Source organism: Lynx canadensis, chromosome B1, assembly GCF_007474595.2.
Source record: "Lynx canadensis isolate LIC74 chromosome B1, mLynCan4.pri.v2, whole genome shotgun sequence".
In the NCBI taxonomy this organism is placed as follows: Eukaryota; Metazoa; Chordata; class Mammalia; order Carnivora; family Felidae; genus Lynx; species Lynx canadensis.
The window spans coordinates 128,576,597-128,596,515 of record NC_044306.2 but is presented as its reverse complement, the minus strand read 5'-3'; the positions used below and the strand labels follow the sequence as shown (position 1 = coordinate 128,596,515).

At 34.1% G+C, this 19,919-nt stretch overlaps 1 protein-coding gene across 1 annotated transcript in view; it reads left to right on the top strand.

Moving 5' to 3' along the window:
- The first annotated feature begins 2,091 nt into the window (after nucleotides 1–2,091).
- The window catches only part of LOC115512414 (DNA replication licensing factor MCM4), a 138,368-nt gene continuing 120,540 nt past the window's right edge, over nucleotides 2,092–19,919 (top strand). Inside the window, 2 exon segments of the mRNA XM_032593072.1 lie at nucleotides 2,092–2,365; nucleotides 19,085–19,290. Coding sequence (XP_032448963.1) covers nucleotides 2,092–2,365; nucleotides 19,085–19,290 — 480 coding nt within the window.

Genomic DNA, 19,919 nt, shown 5'->3' with positions numbered 1-19,919 from the left:
ACAACTGTTTCTAATACTTGATTAGTTTGTGTTGTTACTAACAGAGGTTAATAGGAAGTAACATAGTTGGTTTGAGGAAATCACAGAGTATATACTAAAACAAATCTATATGCTAAATAATGATTTATATATGACTTCAAAGCTTTATTTCTATATAATGAAGATTAAAAGAGACAATTTTCATATTTGACAAATGTAATACTTAAACTGAATTTTTTATCTCAACTTCTGTTATATGTAACTTTATAACTTTTGTGATAGATCAATCAATAGTGGCCTTATTTCCTACAATAATGAAACAAACTTCTGACCAATGTTTATGCCTAAATCCATTGGAAGCGTAACTATAAATTCATATAGCTTTTATAAATGTTGAATTCACAAACATGAGTAGGTTCTATCATTTTTACTGAAACTTCAATCTCAATCTGTTATGGTCTAAGAAACATTCATCCCTGATGCTATCTTTCAGATTTATTTGAAATCATATTACCTGTCTTATGCTTGAAAATAATGTCCCTGCTAATTATTAATTTATTTTGTATGTGCTGGTTGGCTTAAAATTAATCATAATTAAATGTATTTGGTGTTTATGTGCATGTCATTAGTATAGTACTTCTAAACTTACACTTTGTCAGCCTTCATTAACTGGCCAATTAATTACATAGAGTTACTTATCATCTATGTTTCAAACACTCTGTAAAACAGATTATAATAATGTGTAAGTATTGAGAATATTATACCTAGAATGTCTAAAATCTAGAATAATACCTGGACCAATTATAATTACTGACCTTCTCAAATGGAATTTATTTTACCTCGATTCCTCCTGAATTTACTTTTGATTTTATTTCTAATCTCTTGCTCTTAAAGACTAACATATAAGATCTCTCAGATCTCTTAACTCTTAGTAAGACTTATTAAATGAGTTACAAGTTATTAAGGGGTTCCTGGCTGGCTCAGTCAGTAGAGCATCTGACCCTTATTCTCAGGGTTGTTAGTTCAAGCCCCACATTGGGCATAGAACCTTACTTTAAAAATAAATATATAAAAAATTAAAATTTAAATAAAAAATTTAAAAAGCTAAAAAAAAAAAAGAAAAGAAAAACAAAAGAAAAAATTGGGCACCTGGCTGGCTTGGTTAGTAGAACACATGATTCTTGGTCTCAGGATCATGAGTTCGTGCTCCACGTTGGATGTAGAGATTACTTAAAAACAAGAAGGAGTTAAGAGTTATTAACTTTCTTTGCTTTATATGGTGTGTCTTTATATGTGCTTATAATTTATATTTGATCCAGTTTTAAATATTTTTTGAAGTAAGCATATATGCATACACAATGTAGTTAAAATGAAATTAAAACAACAGAGATCATAAATCATATAGTAGAGATTAGAAATTGTACAGCTAGAAACCAGAATGAAATTTAGTGAATGAAATAATTGCTGAAACTTAGTATTTGATTTGGCCAGGAGTTTTCTGACTGTCAAGGAAAAGAACAAAAACATTTTCACTTTTCCAGTGTAATGAGAGACAAAGTGCTATCAAAGCTTTAGATACCAGAATAGCTCTTTTCTGTGGCCAGAGATTCCATACGTCGGCCTTTCATATTCTTTTTCACTCATTCACCAATTTACATATTATCAGCTTTTTGAAAAACCTCGTATTATTTACTCAGTGAGGAATTATCTTTTCCCTGAATTATACATTGATAATTATAAAAGTATAGCTGTCACTAATTTGAGTGCCTATTATGTGAAAGGCAAATAGCAGGCATTGAATTTTCTCCAATCCTAGCAATAATCCTGCAAGATTCATGCTATTTTGCCCCCTTTACAGATGACAAAACTGAGACCAGGAAAAGCTAAATAATTTGTACAAGGTCAAATAGCTAATAAGGGCAGTTTGTTAGCTGAATCCCAATAGCACTTTTTAATTTGAGGATTTCTTCATGGACATGTTCACTAAAAAAAAAAAAATCCATAGTTGTGTAATAAGTCCATAAATTTTATTCACAGTTATTCCCAAAGGGAAGTTATATGAAACCCAGAGACATTTAAATATTACTGTGATTTCTTACAGCCTGTGAACTTATGAATCAAGGCATCTTGGCCCTGGTCAGCTCCATTGGCTGCACATCGGCAGGTTCCCTCCAGTCTCTGGCAGATGCCATGCATATCCCCCACCTCTTCATACAGCGCTCAACAGCTGGGACCCCGAGGAGTGGCTGTGGACTCACCCGGAGCAACAGGAATGATGACTACACTCTCTCTGTTCGCCCACCTGTCTACTTAAATGACGTTATCCTGAGAGTGGTCACAGAATATGCCTGGCAGAAATTCATCATATTCTATGATAGTGAATACGGTAAGTGATTGGGATTTGCGTGAGTTTTGTATGCTGGTATTTGCATGGCAAGCAACTTAATTAAATCTTGAAAAACTTCAAGGAACTTATCCATTGTTATCTGGTTTTTTGTTGTTGTTGTTGTTGTTCTGTCATAATCTTAAAAAATCTAGCAGGAAGAACAAAAAGTTTTCTTAAGGCTTTCAGTTCAGTCGTTTATATTAAATCACTTTGAAGTCAAATTAAAAAATACCCCTTCCTAATGCTCAGTTTATAAATGTTTCTAAATGTTTCTAAAGGCAGTCTAACTCTAATATATCTTGATTTTTTTCAAATAATGAGAAGTCATAAAGACAATAATGTCTTTCTCCCTTTACAAAAAACATTTATATCTTTATGTAATAATAAAACACCATTTTGGACAGATCCTGGAACATTGAAAATAAATGCCTGTTTGTATTTCTTGGTTCCAAAAAATCCAAAATCTGACACATCTTGCTTACATGCTTACACTCTTTGGAGTCACTGAGACTATATTGCTTTATAGTTCTCATGGCATATTGTCTACAATATGAAATTCCACAAAATGCCCAGTGGTATAAAGACAATTTATATAACCTCCCAAGATGAAACAAATCATTTGCACTAAATTTCCTGCAATTCAAGGAGAAGATACTTTGTCTCAGTATTTTTACTTGTGTTACATTAAGAAAAGTAAGTAAAAATGATAGCTATATTTTTTTCCTGAATGAATGTTTTCTAACTGACTGAACCCAAGGATGTTCAAATGTAGTTTCTCTCCAATTTTTGTCATTAGGGGGAATAGAGATGGATATAATCAAATGAGATAAAGCTAGCAGGTCTTCATTAAGAATATATGTTTGAAACATGTTTCTTTAGAGATTTGCCTTAAAGAAGAGTCTCGGAAGATTGTCTTCCATTCAGTATGGATGGATCTAGTTTTTATTTTTTTATGTTAAAAAATCAAGACGATTTCACCCTCTATAGCGCAACTTATTTTTTCTTAGCAAATAAATAAATAAACACTTAAAAATAATGGTTTTCTTGTCATCATCTACCCAGAATTGTCAACGATATTGGAGAAGTTAAACAAGAGCAAGCCAGAAAGTGGCATCAATAGAAATGTGCACAAACAGGATGGCAGAAATCTGGAAAGCATCAAATAAAGCTCCTGTGGAGGAAGAGCAAGTGGCAGTTACATTTAGCCCTAAATATTCAAAGGTCTCATGGGGTTTTGGCAGCCAGAGCAGAATTAAACTTGACGGGTAGATTTCAGCCAGAAGTCTATGGCACTCTCTAGAAGCAGACTTGTCTCCAGGACGGAAATCCTTATTTTTGTTGCTTAGTTCATATTATTTAGGGATCACAGAACAAAGACCAAAACTGAAATGAATAAAATAAACAAAAAGAAAGTAAAACATAATTGGCTCATCAGTAAAAGTAAAGATGGGACACAAGTTTGAAATTCCCTGACAGGATTCCTTAGTGGACACAGTAAACTCTACCTCTGGAAACAATATGTTGAGTATGCCTGTGTCAGTTTTTTTTCCAGTCAGGTTATCTATTATTTTTATGACCTTTCAAATGGTGTTCTTATGATCTCCATTCAAGCATAACTTGAAATAATTAATTTTTAAACTGTGGATCTTTCTTGGCACGGGGAGTGGGGGACATTTTTTAGTTAGTCCTGTCAGAATAGTTCAATAATATAAAGAACAGAAAAGTGATTTTTGATGAAAGTTTTTTACAACATTAAAATGAGATTTTTACTCTCTCATTATAAATATCCATGAGGAAAGAATATCCCTTGCCATCTTGTTTCCAAGTCCTTACATGGATTACAGTTAGGAAATTCTTATAAGAGAAGACATTTTTATTACTGATAAGGTAAATGTTTTTGAAAATGTACACTAAATTCATAGTCGTAGAGAATCGTTTACATACATTTGAAGTCCCTTATTCTCTTTTCCACTATTTTCCTTTAAGTAAATAAGATGGCTATAAATGCAATGTATGACTGAGTCCTCTGTTAGAAGCAGGTTTGTTTTAGAAATAATAATACTAAAAAAAAAAAGTATTTTCTTTTACTCTGATGATACACTTGCTTTTGACTTACTTTTTAATTTAATAATTCATGAAAAATCACCCTGCTTGTATCCTTAAAATTATTTCCAGTAATACTCTTGTTTAATAAAAGAAAATTTCACTTTGATAATCACAATAAATCTTGCTGGTAAAGAACTGGGCTAGAGTCCAAAATAAACATCAAGCTATCCAAATACCTTCTACCTTGAAGAGGGCTACATGTATTTACATATCCATTCATCAATGTCATCATTTTAAGTTCAAACATTGGAATTATACTTGACTTTTATCTTGGTTATCAGGAATTGCTTTCATTAAGGAATGGATTAAGCATCATCTGTGGATGAAATAAGTCAGCCTACTGGAGCCAAATGTTATTGAAGATGTATTTTGCTTATAAAAATATACTTGAAAAATAAGAAAAAAAAGAATAGGCTTCTATATCCAGTTAATTAGAGAAACACTTTTTTCAAAAGCAGTTAATTATGATTAAGGGCACAGTATAAAAGGCTACTTTAAATTCCTTAACAAAGAAAATTCAAGTCTTTGATTCTAAGTAAATGGATGAAACCGGAAAAAAAAATGTGGAAACTTTATTTGAATGGATTGATTCAAGACATTTTTAAAAGGCTTGAAAGAGTTTAGGAAGTGTTGAGCTTTTTAAAAACTGTGTCATTTAAGAAATATTCATTGCTCACTTGCTTAGTGCAATGCAAAATATGAGATAAAAAGTTTTACAGAATGTAGTCTTAGCCTTTAAGAAGCTTACAATTAACAAAAGAGGTAAGATATTTATGACCCTTTTAATCGAAAAAATAGTGTGGTAAGTCTTGTGAATGGTGTAAGGTGAATGCAAATGATGTGTAATGAAGAAGGTGTTGAATTTTTGGTAGCAGTGATCAAAGAAGGCTTTAAGGGTGGACTTTAACCTTGAATGTTGCCTCAAAATCCTAGCTAACTTTCACAGTGTATGAGAGACAGTCACTCAAACAGAAAGTGTGAACAAGTATTCCAGCAAGAAAAATATTAAAAATATTATCTCTGAGTGTTTAATTGGCCAGGCCCTAAACTTAAGTATTTTACATTAGCTCATGTAATCTCAAAAGCTCTATGAAGTTGGTAATACTATTATCACAATTTTACAAATAGGAAAACAGGGGGGAAAAACTGAGTAACTTGCTCACAAAACACAACTAAGGTAGTATCTGAGCTGAAATTTAATGAACTATTACCCAAGAATATAATTAATAGGGCTAATCTTACAGAGAGCATTTATTATACCCAAGGTCTATTCCAAGTGCCTTGCATGTATCATCTCATTTAAGCCTCATAGCTGCCCAGCAGCCTGCTGCGGTAGATAATGACAGTGATGGTGATGATGATGATGATTTTTGCAAATGAAAAGAACATCAGGTAACTTGCAAATAAGTTGAGAAGCCTGAATTCAAACAATGATAGTCTCATAAGTAGTCCTTGCTTTCAACCATTAAGAGTATTTTGATGCTGTAGAAATAAGGATAAGATTAATTTCTGACAAACTGTAAATTTTTTTAAAAATTACAAAAGAAATACATCGTTATTAAAGAGAGACAATGACATCAAGCCTGCAGATCTTTAACATATTAGTATCATTCAAGGAAAAAATACTGTATGTCAGTTTGGAAGATTTGGTTATCATTGGAAGTATGGAAACAGGACAGCCATTGGGCCGAAGTAGCTGATTCATCAGCACAAACAGGTACTTGCCTGCAAAATAACCTTCCTTCCTTTCAGATTTGCCAACAAAATGCCAAGTTTATTTGAGAGACCAATACTTCCAGTTGAAAAACTACATTTTTCAGGCTCTCTTACCTCTTGGGGCTGTTATATAATATCGTCAAGAACTACAAGGCCTCTGAGATTTTACCCTACTTACAAGCTAACTTGTGTGAGCTTGCATCAATTTCATGGGTACTGGCAGTAAGCACTATACTCCTTTAGAGAGAAAGAGGACTTTAATACTCATAGTGAAGCAGGCAGCATGAGCCTCAAGTTAATGTTGGTTCCTCTTGACCTCATGTCTCACAGGGCTATGTGGAGCCACTCAGGCGGATGCTATACATGAAACAGGCTCATATGACAGCTAAGAAACCCCTGGCTTAGGGAATATGTGTCTTTTATGATGGGCTTCTAAGTAAACATGCTCAGTATATGTCCCAAAAAAAGATACTATCTTCATTGTAAATAAACCTGTCTTATCTAGGGAGAGCTGCTCCTTCCATAATGCACAATAAAACATGAAACCTATGGAAATTGTCTCCCGAAAATATTCATTCTTTGCTTCTACAACATTGTTGACTTCTGGCAAATTTCCCCCTAAATATGCCAGTCCTAAGACCACTCTGGTTAATCTTACTGACAGGAAATAGGATCAAATCTATTCAATTTGTCTCCTCTGCATTTATTTAAAGATACTATAAACAAGATTTTAATGAGCAAGATTGATCTCAACTATGCCCCTCAGGGTCCAGGACTTAAATAAATCCCATGAACTGTCAAGACTCTACTTTAAAAAGTCACAGAGCTTCCTCCTTAAATTTCTGCATAAACCATTTTACTAGACCAGAGGCTTTGATCCAAGTAAATAGGATTTATTTGTGATTGCAAAGAGTCTGCCTGTCTCACAAGGAGAAATTCTGTCATGTATAACTACCGTGGCCAGTGGTTTAGGCTGACCTGACTGACTTCTAAGGATGAAGTGGTACCATTGATCACTTCAGTGAAATTTAGGGGAAAAAAATTCTAATTGGACGGCTCTGATTATAGGGAAAACTACCTGTAGGTATACTTCAGTAACAAGTCCGGTATGGCTCCATATGGCTCCCCCATATTACTAAAAGTAGCCTCACTTTAGAGATATCTCAATAAAGTACTACATTTTCTGCTGCTGGCATTTACTTAAACAAGTTCTCATTGCCACTCCTAATGAGTGACTCATGTCTTCAGGAAGGAGGTAATGTTCATATAAGAACAATAGTTCTGGAAGTGTATATGACGTTCCTGGTGTGGGAGTAGGGATGGAGAGATGGAGGTTAGAAAAGAGAGGAAGGAAATGTTACTTACATTGCTGGGACCCCTGAGTGAGACATACATCAGTAGGGCCTTAATATGACTTCTTGCCAACTAGTAGTTCTGAGTTCTCAATTCATATACAATATTTGAGTCCAGCTCTAGTTTAGGAGGCACAGCCTGAGGGCAGTCAATACATTCTGTCTTTATTGTCTATCTCAAGGGTTAGGAACCTACTACTGGGCCTGAAACTTCTTTTTGTAAATAAAGTTTTATTGGAACACAACATGTTCATTTGTTTACATGTTCTCTATGTCTGCTTTTGAGCTACAATAGCAGAGTTGAGCAGTTGCAATAGAAACAAAACCCAAAAGCCTAAAATATTACAATCTGGCCCTTTTAAGAAATTGTTTACCAATCTCTGTTCTATGGCATTAAAACTAATATTGAGGATACAAATTAGAAAGTAGGTGCATCTCTGAATCAGGGTAGACTGGAAAAGAACACAAGATAACCTTTCATGATAACACAAATATTCAATATCTTGTTTTTAGTGGTAGTTACAGGGCAATACAATAAATTCTCTTTGAACTACACAGGTAAGGTCTGTTTGTTTTATTGTATGTAAATTATATCTCAGCCAAAACTTAGAAGACACACTAATTCATCAGATATTTGAAGAAGAAAAAAGGAAAAAGGGGTAAAAGCAACAGTTTTAAACTAAATAGCGTAACTGAATCATGATCATTTAGAGATTATGGAGTCATAGAAAAAATTCATTTAGAATTGAATGTAGTAGACTCCTAGAACCTGAATTTTATAATAGATCAAAATGACTAGAAGAGCTTTTTAATCATCAGAAAACCTGAGTCCCATCACAGGCTCCTGGAATCAGAATTGTTGTAGGGTACCTGGGTGGCTCAGTTGATTAGATGTCTGACTTTGGCTCGGTCATGATCTCATTGCTCATGGGTTCAAGCCCCATATTGGGATTTCTGTTGCCAGCACAGAGTCCACTTCAGATCCTCTGACTACCCCCTCCCAAAAATATATAAACACTAAAAAAAAAAAAAAAAATGTTGCAAGGTATGCATCAGCAACATAAGTATTTTAACACTCTCCAGGAGGTTCCAATACTGTCAGCTTTGTTCCTCTAGAAGGCATTTGGAAACAAGAAATTTCAGTAGACCTCTTCCTTCAGCATCTTTGATTCATAGCATTGTTTCCCCTTCCAGAATATTCCAAGGGAGAAAGAACGCATTATATTTTGAAGGAGCCTATTTCACATTTGTACAATGGGTATTTCTAGCTGTCAAAAAAATTTTCTTTATGTGAAACTTAAAACACTAATATTGGACAAAATGATCCATTTTGGATAATATAAAATGAGAATGATTTTGCTGAAAATCATTTATCAATAAGTGAAGAAAATGAATATGCCCCCTGAACCCTTCTTAGTATTCTACTGCATAAGTACCATTTTCAACATGAGCAATTTCCCAATTTCAATGTGTTGTGCTTTTCAAATATTCCACTTTTCTAAATGTCTTTATCCCTATCTATTTTGTTTTTTAATACCTTTGTATATGCTCTGATACATTTACTTATTACACAATATACCAACTGCTATCTTATTGCCTAAGAGAGTGGAGTGAAACCTCTCTTTTTAGGAAAACAAAACAAAACAAAACACACACTTGTACTTTGTGGTTTTTAATAATTTCTGTTTTAAAAAAAAATTTAATCTTTATCACTTAAAGATAATTGTATCACTTTTCATTTTCTTCACTTACTGATAAATGTTTTGCAGCAAATTACCCTTCTAATTTTGCATCTCAATTTGCTTAGATTTCAACCAAATCTCCAGGAGGAAGTTTGGTCAATTAGGTTGAATATGATATTAAGGAAGGCTCATTAAAAGCAATTGGTAGTAGTCCAGGGTAGGCTCACTATCAGAGAGGTGTATGCAAGGAATTAGTTGAATACACTAGCCAATGGCTAGATTCCAGAATCAAGGAACTGACAGTATACAGAAACCTGAAAGTTATAGAAAGCTATAGAAGTAGGTAGTTCTTAAAGTAGAATAAAAACAGATATATTGCTTTAATGGGAGGATTCCATTCTGAGAGTATTGATGAGAGAAAAGTTGAATTTCATAGCCGGGAGGACTGAATAGAACTGATTTACCAGAGTGACATATGGAGTGAAATTGAAGGGTGCTTCAGTGAATGAACTACTTGAGTTCCTTAATATCCTTTACCTAAAACAATATTGGTCCCACAGCCCAATACTAGATTTGATCTATTGATAGATCTATTAGATGGATCAAGTTATGAAGACTAGAGGTGTAATACAATGACAGGGATCTAAGCAGCTTTTTACAGTAATGACATGGAGACATGAACTTATTGAAAGTAATTAGATATTTTACCATAATCTACTACATAATCTCTACTTCAGTTTATGTATTGGTTTCATTCTTAAGCAAGAGAGATGGCATTAGTGACTCCAAGCATATCCTTACAGATTATTACACTAAAGAAAGACCCTTTCCCTGCTTTGTCTGTATAGCAAATATCAAACATGTAGGTATGTATCTATGCATCAAATCTCAGGCCATGTTTGGGTCCATTGCTCTTCCCTTAATCAAATAATTTGGTCAGGCATTTGGTGGACTCTCAGTCACCAACCTGAATTATGTGATGGGTGAATTACCTCTGGGTGAAGGGTAGGCATATATGGACCCATGTTCTTCTTTTTCCAGTTAAGGGAACCTTGCTTATAAGAAAAAAAAAAAAAAAAAAAAAACTTAGTTAAGCATTAATTAGATCATTTTATTTTAATTAAGTTAAATTTTAAATTTTAATTTAATATTAAATTGACATATATGAAATATTTTAAAACTATAAGTACTTGTCTTTATAATTCAACATTTAAAATTATTTCTAAAACACACACCTATTAATTCTTCTTTGAATTTGTTTTTGTTTGTTGATTTTGGTTAGCTGGAACTTATTTATGTTTTCAACCTTTCTGACATTTTCCTTAGTGCCAGGATAGTATATTCTCTTTTACAGTAAGTTTTTTGGCCATATGTAAATTTCTGCTCTAATTTGTTAAACTGAGTACTTCTGAAAATCAGAGACCTTACAGTGCATAATAGGTGTTGATAAAATATCTTAGTATGGAAATGATTAAATGAAATATACATTTTTCTCTTTATATAGAAATAAAATATTTTAACACCCGTCGATACAAAAGCAAAGAAAAAAAAAAGAAAAACAAAACTCAACTCTAAGGATTACTAAATGAGTTACTTATGGGCTCTCCTGAATTCTGAAAACATTAGTTTAATGATTCCAAATTAAGGGTCAATACATAATCGAGTGACCTGAGGTACTTACACACTACCATTAAGTACATCAGTGTATCACCCTTTCCTTACAATTACATTGCCATATGTTAAGCCCCTTTGAAATGAACACTGGCTGATCATCCTCATGAATGCATTCCAAGGAATAACATTTATTCCATGCATCTTGATGTAGGCTTAATCAGGGCCCGTAAAATGGACACATTCCTCTTAATTGATTGCAAATGTTTATAATTACCCTGAGAGTTTTTTTTTCAAATGTCTAATGACTATAATATTATTAACTATCTCTCTAGACAGTCTTAAAGCTGTTTATTGCTCATTTGGCCACTTTCCAACTTTCAGTTCTCTCATTTACTTCAATGTGCGTCAATAAGCGTATAATTAATCCAAGCATCTTATTGAACTATTTCTTTTCCTTTAGTACGTATTATGCCGAGTAGTTAAAAATGATATATTGAACTACTTTGGATTTGTTCTTAGTCAAATGTCCTTATTGATCAGCATTACTGTAAAGATGACTCTCATACTAAAACACTATGATCTAATGCTAAAATAGTAAGTTCTCATTAAATAGAAAATCTTAGTGATGGGCCACTGTTGTTAGACTGTCACCTCAAAATCTAAGATGGCATATTATCTTTTTTTTTCCTAAATACACTACAAATGGCAAGGAAATACTCAGTGGAGACTTAAACTCCCTTTGAAGTAAGGGTTCTTCTAAATAAAAATTTTTAGATCACTCAGTGGTTGAAAGACTTATTTTCTCAGGAAATGAGGCATTTTGTACAGTATGCTTTGCTATCTATTCATATGTTGGGAAAAGGCATTCAGCTCAATGATGTAGCTCACATATCTGGTGACATGACATATTCCTTTTTATCTAAAAAAAAAAGTCACAAGATTCTACATAGTAATTTTAATGCTCAGAATTCTGTCATCATTTCAGAAACTCCAGGATTGGCTGAATGCAGTGCTAGTCTCCTGCTCCAAGTGAGGTCTTCAATGCATTAAGTGGTCAAAATGATTAAATATGCCTAATCTACTCAAATGAGGGAGAGAGATGAGTAGAGGAGAAAAAAAAAAATCAGAGACTTAGTGACAAATCTCTTTTCCTACCAAATTCAGTATTTTAAGTTGGATATTTGAATATAATGATGTTGAGGAATATCATCTGATATATTCCAGATAATGTCACTAAATTTAGTTAAATTGCAACTATAGTTTGGAAAATGACTAGTCAAGTGAGATTCTTCTATCTACTGTAGGGCCTGTGTTATCATCAGATGGTATAATAACAAACTCCTTGAGGGCAAGGACTGTTTTTTGTCTTGCTCAAACATTCTTTCAAAGTGCTTGACACATAAGAATTGATTCTAAAAGGGATCTGTTTGGATGCTGACCACTGGTTTGCAATGTACAACAGGATATCATACTAATGGTTTGGGGGTCAGTTTGGACATGTATTTATACATTAGATTCTAATATAGCCTGGGATTTCTCTATCCTAATCTAATTAAATTTAAACCATTTTTAATATAGAGATTACATTTAATCTCACATTAGTAACCATGATAAAGTCATTATTTTACATAATTTAATAAAATAAATAATTGAGCTTCAATCAGCCACTACCTCTTGGAGAGTTTTTGTGGGAAATGGTCTGAATAGGTTACACAATTCAGATGTCAGAGAAGTTGACAGTTGCTATAATGTCAACTTCTGAGGATGTTACCTCGGTCAACTTTTAGTCCTTATAAAGATTTCCTTTTTTCATTTTTTTTCACAGAAAAAGATAGCAGAAGAAAGTTAAGAACAAATGGGACTTTTGACTTTTGACTTTTGATAATGAAAATGTACCTTGCTTAGAAATTTGTGCTTAATAAACTGCTTTAATATTTCACAAAGCCCTATTTCCTTTTATCAGAACAACCCAGTGATTTGTTTAAACATGTTTCTTTTCATCAGTAAGGTGTAGTTAGTTGCTATTAACCCTATGTTTCCATTCCTGGCTTCCATTTCTTTTATTGGCATTAATTACACTGAATCCTAATTACCTGTGTAAGTTATCCTTTGCTCCACTAAACTGGATGTATATCATGGATAGGAACTGTGTTTTTACCTTCATCACCAAACTATCATATATTTACAAAAAAGGTTTTGTATTAGTCAATACCCTTTCTCTTGAAAGGGACAAGAATTCACTTCAAACTAAGTGAGAAAAAAGAAAAAAAATTTTTTTCGTTGACTCATGTAGTTGAGAAGTCTAAGGAACAGCTGCCTTGCCTCTGTTTTACCTCACACATTGGCTTCTTTCTCAGCTTCTCTCTAAACAACACTGGCTGCGCAGTCCCAAAAGTACATCATACCACGTGTGATATAAAAAAGAGATTTTTTTTTCATTATCCATATATCAAATCGCAGTCCTCATTTGAATCCTGTGACTATCCAGGGATGTGGTGAGCTCAAATTGACCATCCTGGGATACATGACCATCCAGTAATAGAATATAGAACACAATAGAATGTTGAATACAAGGGATGGGGACAGGTTTGTTTCTTAAATGAAAAATGAAGTCTTGTTATTTGTAATAAAGCAGAAGAAATACTGGGAAGCTAAAAACAACAGACATCAACTATGAAATTAGTTCCAAGTCCATAGGGTAGGTGGGCATAAAAGTAAGGATCCGAACCTGGTTGTCTGACATCAAGTGTACTGTGTTTTCCATAGATAATTGTTTCAAAGAAGAAAGATGCAATGGTTTATAAGGGCAAATTACTTATAATGTCAAATTAGCCTGAAAACCAAAACAATAAATGCAAGGAAAATTCCTGGATACATTCTGTCCTGTGCCATCCAACCCCCCCACCCCTTCAGAACTGAAGCACTTATTCCCCAATCTGTGAGAGCACTGACAGCTCAGTACCCTCCCAGGAATTGCCCTCAGCTGAGGAGAACCACCAAACCGAAGACCATGAAGGATGATCAAGTTTCTCCTTCCACTGGCCCTAACGTGAGAGAACTCTGAGGGCATCCCACTTCCAGGGGTCTGGGCAGATTCGGTTGAGCAGTATCCCCACTCTCCCTCTGCTGACTCTTGCTCCCTTTCCTGTCTACAGAAGCGTTATTCCTGCAGGCTGTTCTTAATAAACATCCTGTTCTTCCATCTTTACCTCAGAGTTTGCTTCCCTGGAAAACTCAATCTTCTATAGCTTAGTACGTTTTTCTTAGGCCTGAAAGACAGCTAGTTAGATTAATTAATAACTGAAACCAACTCAGTGTTATTGGGAAGGGTATTCGTGTCTGTTATATTTCTTGATATTTTTATTTAAAATTTGCCTCTATTTAGGGGCACCTGGGTGGCTCAGTCGGTTAAACGCCAGACTTCAGCTCAGGTCATGATCTCACGGTTCATGGGTTCAAGCCCTGCATCAAGCTCTGTACTGACAGCTCAGAGCCTGGAGCCTGCTTCAGACTCTGTGTCTCCCTCTCTCTCTACCCCTCCCCAACTCACACTCTGTCTCTCTCTCTTGAAAATAAACATTTATAAATAAATAAATAAATAAATAAATAAATAAATAAATAAAATTTGCCTCTATTTAAACAAAATGTAATACACACTACTAGTTAACATGTGAACAACTATTCTTTACCTTCCAGTGTAGCATGAATAGAAAGAAAATCATTAAGAGCAGTGATGATATGCTAATCCAGGTTCTCCAATAACTACCTTTAAGGGGAGCAAGCAGATCAGACTAAGAGACCATAATCTAGGCAGTATGCATAATGTTTTTGGTATCTACATATATGGGGAAAAGGAGGATCCATAATCTTCATGGCTTTTTCATAGGAGCCTATGAAAGAAAGGGTAAGAAATTGGAGCATTCGTTCTCAAACTGGTTTCCTAAGAATCTTCAGCTGAGAAAATATCTGGGCTTTGTCATTAGAGTTTTTATTTTATTGTAGTGGGGTGGGGCTCAGAAAACTTCTTTTTCAACAAGTTTTCCAGATGATTACAAAATTAAATTAAGTGGACCACCATTTGAAAAGTGCTGACCTAAGGACTAGACTCAAGTATACTTCTCTACTAGTTTTCTATTCCTGCTGTAACAGATGACCACAAATTTAGAGGCTTTAACAACACAAATTATTATTTTACAGTTCTATAGGTTGGAAGGCTGACGTGGAAGCCCATTGGGCTAAAATCAAGATATCAGCTGGTCTGTGTCCCTTTCTGGAGGCTCTTGGGGAGAACCTTCTATGCCTTTTCTAGCTTCTAGAGACCATCCACATTTCTTTGCTGAAGTTCTCCTTCCCCCTTCATCAAAGCCAACAGTGTTACATCTCTTTGAACTTTCCCCAAGGTCAACTCATTCTTCAATAGTCAGATCTCCCTTTGACTCTCTCTTTTGCCTTTTTCTTCTAATTTTAAGGACTCTGTTATCACCAGATCCACCCCAATAATACAAGATACTCCCCATCTTAAGATCAGGGGATGAACAACCTTAATGCCACCAAGAGCATTAAACCTCTTTGCTGAATAACTTATTCATAGATTCCAGGGATTAGGATTTGGGCTTCTTTGGAAGGTCATTATTTCACGTAGCACAAGTTCCTTTACAGTGTCTGGGAAAAAAAGCAATTTTTTCCCTAATCTTATGTTTAATAACTTAGTTAATGAGCCTTCTACCACTTGCTGTTTTAGAATTATCTGGTCAGTAGAATCAGTAATCACTGGAATTACTGAACTGAAACTATATTTAACTTCCTATTGTTAATGAATAGCACTTAGTCACACCCACAGGCCTAGAAGTTCTTAAAGTAAGGCACTATGTCTTGTCTTCTTTCTTTCTATGACTTTTATTTTTATTTCTTGTCAAGGAATAGACACACAGCTGAACAATTGTGATGGTTAATTATGTTCATGAATTATTAAAACCAAAGGCCCACTCTCTCTTTTAATAACACTTCCATACAGCAACTAATAGACAGCATGATTCAGATTCTTCTCATATTAAGCTTACCAGTTGCCACATGTCGTGGGTGTTTGGTATTATTCTTAAATAAGGAAAGCTGTTACTATTTAATTCCTGCATTTCAAGAGTCTAAAACATTATGCTTGCTATTTTGGGTAACTAGCCAACAGTAAATTTTAGACAGTTAGGTTCTATCGCATGGGAAGGGTGATCTCCTAATAAGTGATTATGTACTATTATTGTTAATAATAGTAACTGGTGTGTTTTAGATCCTCCACTGTAATTTACACACAGTAGATCAGAAAAAAATACTTGAAAATTTTACGAAGAGATCATCTAGGTAGTGATAACCGGAATTCCAGACTAAGGAAGCAAAGTTGTAATAGCGATCTTGTATCACATCACTTTTGGGGCTATACAACAATATACCATATTACTTAATTTCTGGCCAAAATAAAAGCTAAAAAATACCATACGGTTTTAAATCAAGAGAAAACTATTTATAAGCTCGTTTGAGTTATACTATCAAACAAGTCACTCTCAGACTTAGACCGCGTTTCATTTTTCACACATAGGTTGTCATCCAGTTAGATCCTCTACTTAAACTTTTAAGAGATTAAAACTGTATTTAGAATAAAATTAAAGCTTCTTTCTGTGTCTCGCCAGGAACCACATAATCTGCCTCTCCCTCTCCATACATCTGCACCCCACTCTGTTCTCCCCTCACTAACTTGGGTGCATCCACACTGGAAGCCTTTATGTTCTTCAAACACAAACTCTTCTCTGCCTTGGGCATTTATCATGCTGTCATCTCTTCCTACGTCTTTGCTTGGGTAATGGCTTCTCATGTTTTAGATCAGTTTAAGTACCAGTTTTCCAGCGAAACCTTCCTTGACTATTATAACTAAACTCGATTCTCCTCGCCACCCTGTCATTATCTACCAGATCACCCTTATTGTTGCTTCCCAAGAACTTAGTATGATTTGTATTTATTAGTTTGTTTACTTGCTTACTGTCTGTTTCATTGTGGGGAATGGTATTCATTGTTGTGTTCCTTGAACACAGCATTGTATCTGTATTCAATAAATGCATTTTGGAACATTTTTTTTCCCTCAAAGTTAAGATATGAAATTGCACCAGTATGTTATATCTGTGAAAAGAAGATTTCCTAGAACGTAATTGATCTGGAACCTTAAGCTTTGGCCACACTGTTTTCTGGGCATCTTTGTTTATTTCAATGTATTTCTTGTTTGGTTTGTATTACATTTAACTGCACATTTAAGTGATTCAGTATAAAGAAACAACTACTTACAATTCAAAATCAAGGATCTGCTTTGGTGCAAATTGTAAAGGTATTTGGTTCTGGGATGGGTCCGAGGCTTCTGTATTTTTATTAAGATTCCCGAGGTGATTCTAATTCATACCAAGGTTTGAGAACACCTGTTGAATGTGTACATGGTCCTATTATATGTCTACCTATATCTGTAAATCTCATTAGATCTAACCTTTTGTTTAATCCATACTTGAGTATTTTAAACCCTCAGGTACTTCCTGACTTGGACACTTAATGAGTACATAATTAATTATTAATATATTATTCGTGCTTTTACATCTCGTGCTCTAGATGAGGCTTTGTTCTGTCAAGCTTTATGATTCTGATATCCTGGATTTATAACATAACAAGGAATGAGACATATAATGCAGAATTTATACAGTAATCTATTTTAAGAGTTTTAGATTCACTAGATAGCATATACTATTTATAGAATTGTTTTAAAATAAAACTAATCATAAAAAGAAAGCAAGTTATTTTTATTAATTTGTAACCCTGCAAATATAAACTTTCAGTATGAGCAAATATTGGTTTCCAAATTTGTAGCTATTTGTTTTCTAATTCTATGGGCTTACATATTGTTTTAATTGTTAATGTATGAAAAACACACGAGCTAATTATTGCCCTTGAGAGACAAATTTTACATGCATGCAAACATGTACAATTGGGAATATTGAAGTATAGTCCATTCATAATAAGCAACCTACAATTCTATTTACTTCTTATCTTTCACCAGTTTTTTTATTCCCTCAAAACACTCTAAGCCATAGATATATAGAGAAAAAATATAGTTTATTATATCATTAAAGCAAATCTGCTATATTAAGATTGTAAAGTTCAGATCCCTTCTATAAACAGCCAATGTGGTATGAAGAAATATTTGTAGCATTTCAGACACTTATTATTACTTAAATATACATCAAAATACAATCTTTAAACACTTTTTTTAGAATGGATTTGATCCTTTTATTTAAATATGAAATAGAGATAGTTTTCATTTGATAATCTTTTAGAACTTTGCTTATTTTGGACTTGGTGTGTGAATATTTTGTTAAAATATATCTTATAGACAAAGTACATCCCTCATACTCCTGAAAAGAGAACTGTCTTCTACCAGGTTTGCAGTATTTGAGCTAAGGAAGTGGTACTCATAAAATGACAAAAGAATGGCTACTTTGTGGTCTAAATGACCTGTAACGCTTAGAAGATAACCTCTCAAAACCCTCTTTCTATTTAGATTGTCAATGTCAAGTCTTAGTAATATTATTGCCTGTTTCTAGAACTGGTAGTAATTTTGATTTAGAGTCATCTGCCATTAATGATATTCATATTTTATCTAAAGTTAATATCACTCTTGAATGCTGAGCAAAATAAATAGACAAATGACAGTCTTCCTCAACTACTTCCCTCTACCCAGTCCTAAGATTTTGGTAGAGGTGAGATAATTTAAAATGCTCAGTGGAGACAAAGAAATTCATTTAAAAAATAATTCCTGGGGCGCCTGGGTGGCTCAGTCGGTTAAGCGGCCCATGGCTCAGGTCATGATCTCACGGTTTGTGGTTTGGAGCCCTCCTTTGGGATCCGTGCTGAAAGCTCAGAGCCTAGAGCCTGCTTCGAATTCTTTTTCTCCCTCTCTCTCTGCCCTTCCCCTGCTCTCTCTGTCTTTCTCTGTTTCAAAAATGAATAAACAAAAAATTAAAAATAATAATGCCTGCATTTTTCACATAAACACATTATATTGTACTAAACCTAAAATACATTTGAGAGCTCTATCAGCTACTCAATTAGTAGTTTTAAATAGTCTCCAATGTGGAACAATAAACTGCATTTTGGTTTGAGTGAAATAGCTTTTATCTACCTTTTGTGTTCTAATTCACATTTCGATGTGCTTTTGATGTTCCTAGATATCCGTGGAATACAGGAGTTTTTGGACAAAGTATCTCAGCAGGGAATGGATGTTGCACTGCAGAAGGTAGAAAACAACATCAATAAAATGATCACCACTCTCTTTGACACCTTGAGAATAGAAGAATTGAATCGCTATCGAGACACTCTTAGGCGAGCCATCCTTGTTATGAATCCTGCTACTGCCAAATCCTTCATTACTGAGGTAAGTGACAATTGTCATGGGGTAGGGATAGGTGAAGAAGTAAATGCTTTGGAATAGACCTAACGGACAAGTTGAAAATTCAGAGAAGTGCTGGAGAATTAACTACCCAATTCTCATTAGCACTAATGGAAGTGGCACTGAATTTCTTGCTCATTGCATTTATCCCACACTGTCCAGTTAATTGCTGAGAATGTTTGTTTTTATGTATTTAAGCACACAGCCAGGACGATTTTAAGAAATCTCATGGGAGTTCAAAAGTGTTGTTGACCCTGAATTACTTTAACATGTTCAAGAATAAATTCTCTAAATTCTCTAACCAATCCTTAAATTTTTGCAAGTCAGAATAGTACCTCTGAGAAAAGATATACTTCAATCAGGCTATTATTGCTGGAACATGATTACTTTTACAGAAACATAGAGCAGATTTACTTCTGTGAACTCTGTACAAAGACAAATAATTAAAACTGTCTGAAGCTCTACAAAGTGATGCCCATTGTACATTTTATGATGCCACATCTTCAAAATTTTAATTGTGTCTGTTCATTTGGCTAGAAGTTCCAACACTTTGTAAGAATACAATTAAGACTTTTTAATGATTGGTATGACATCTTTATGTTCTAAAATGCTTG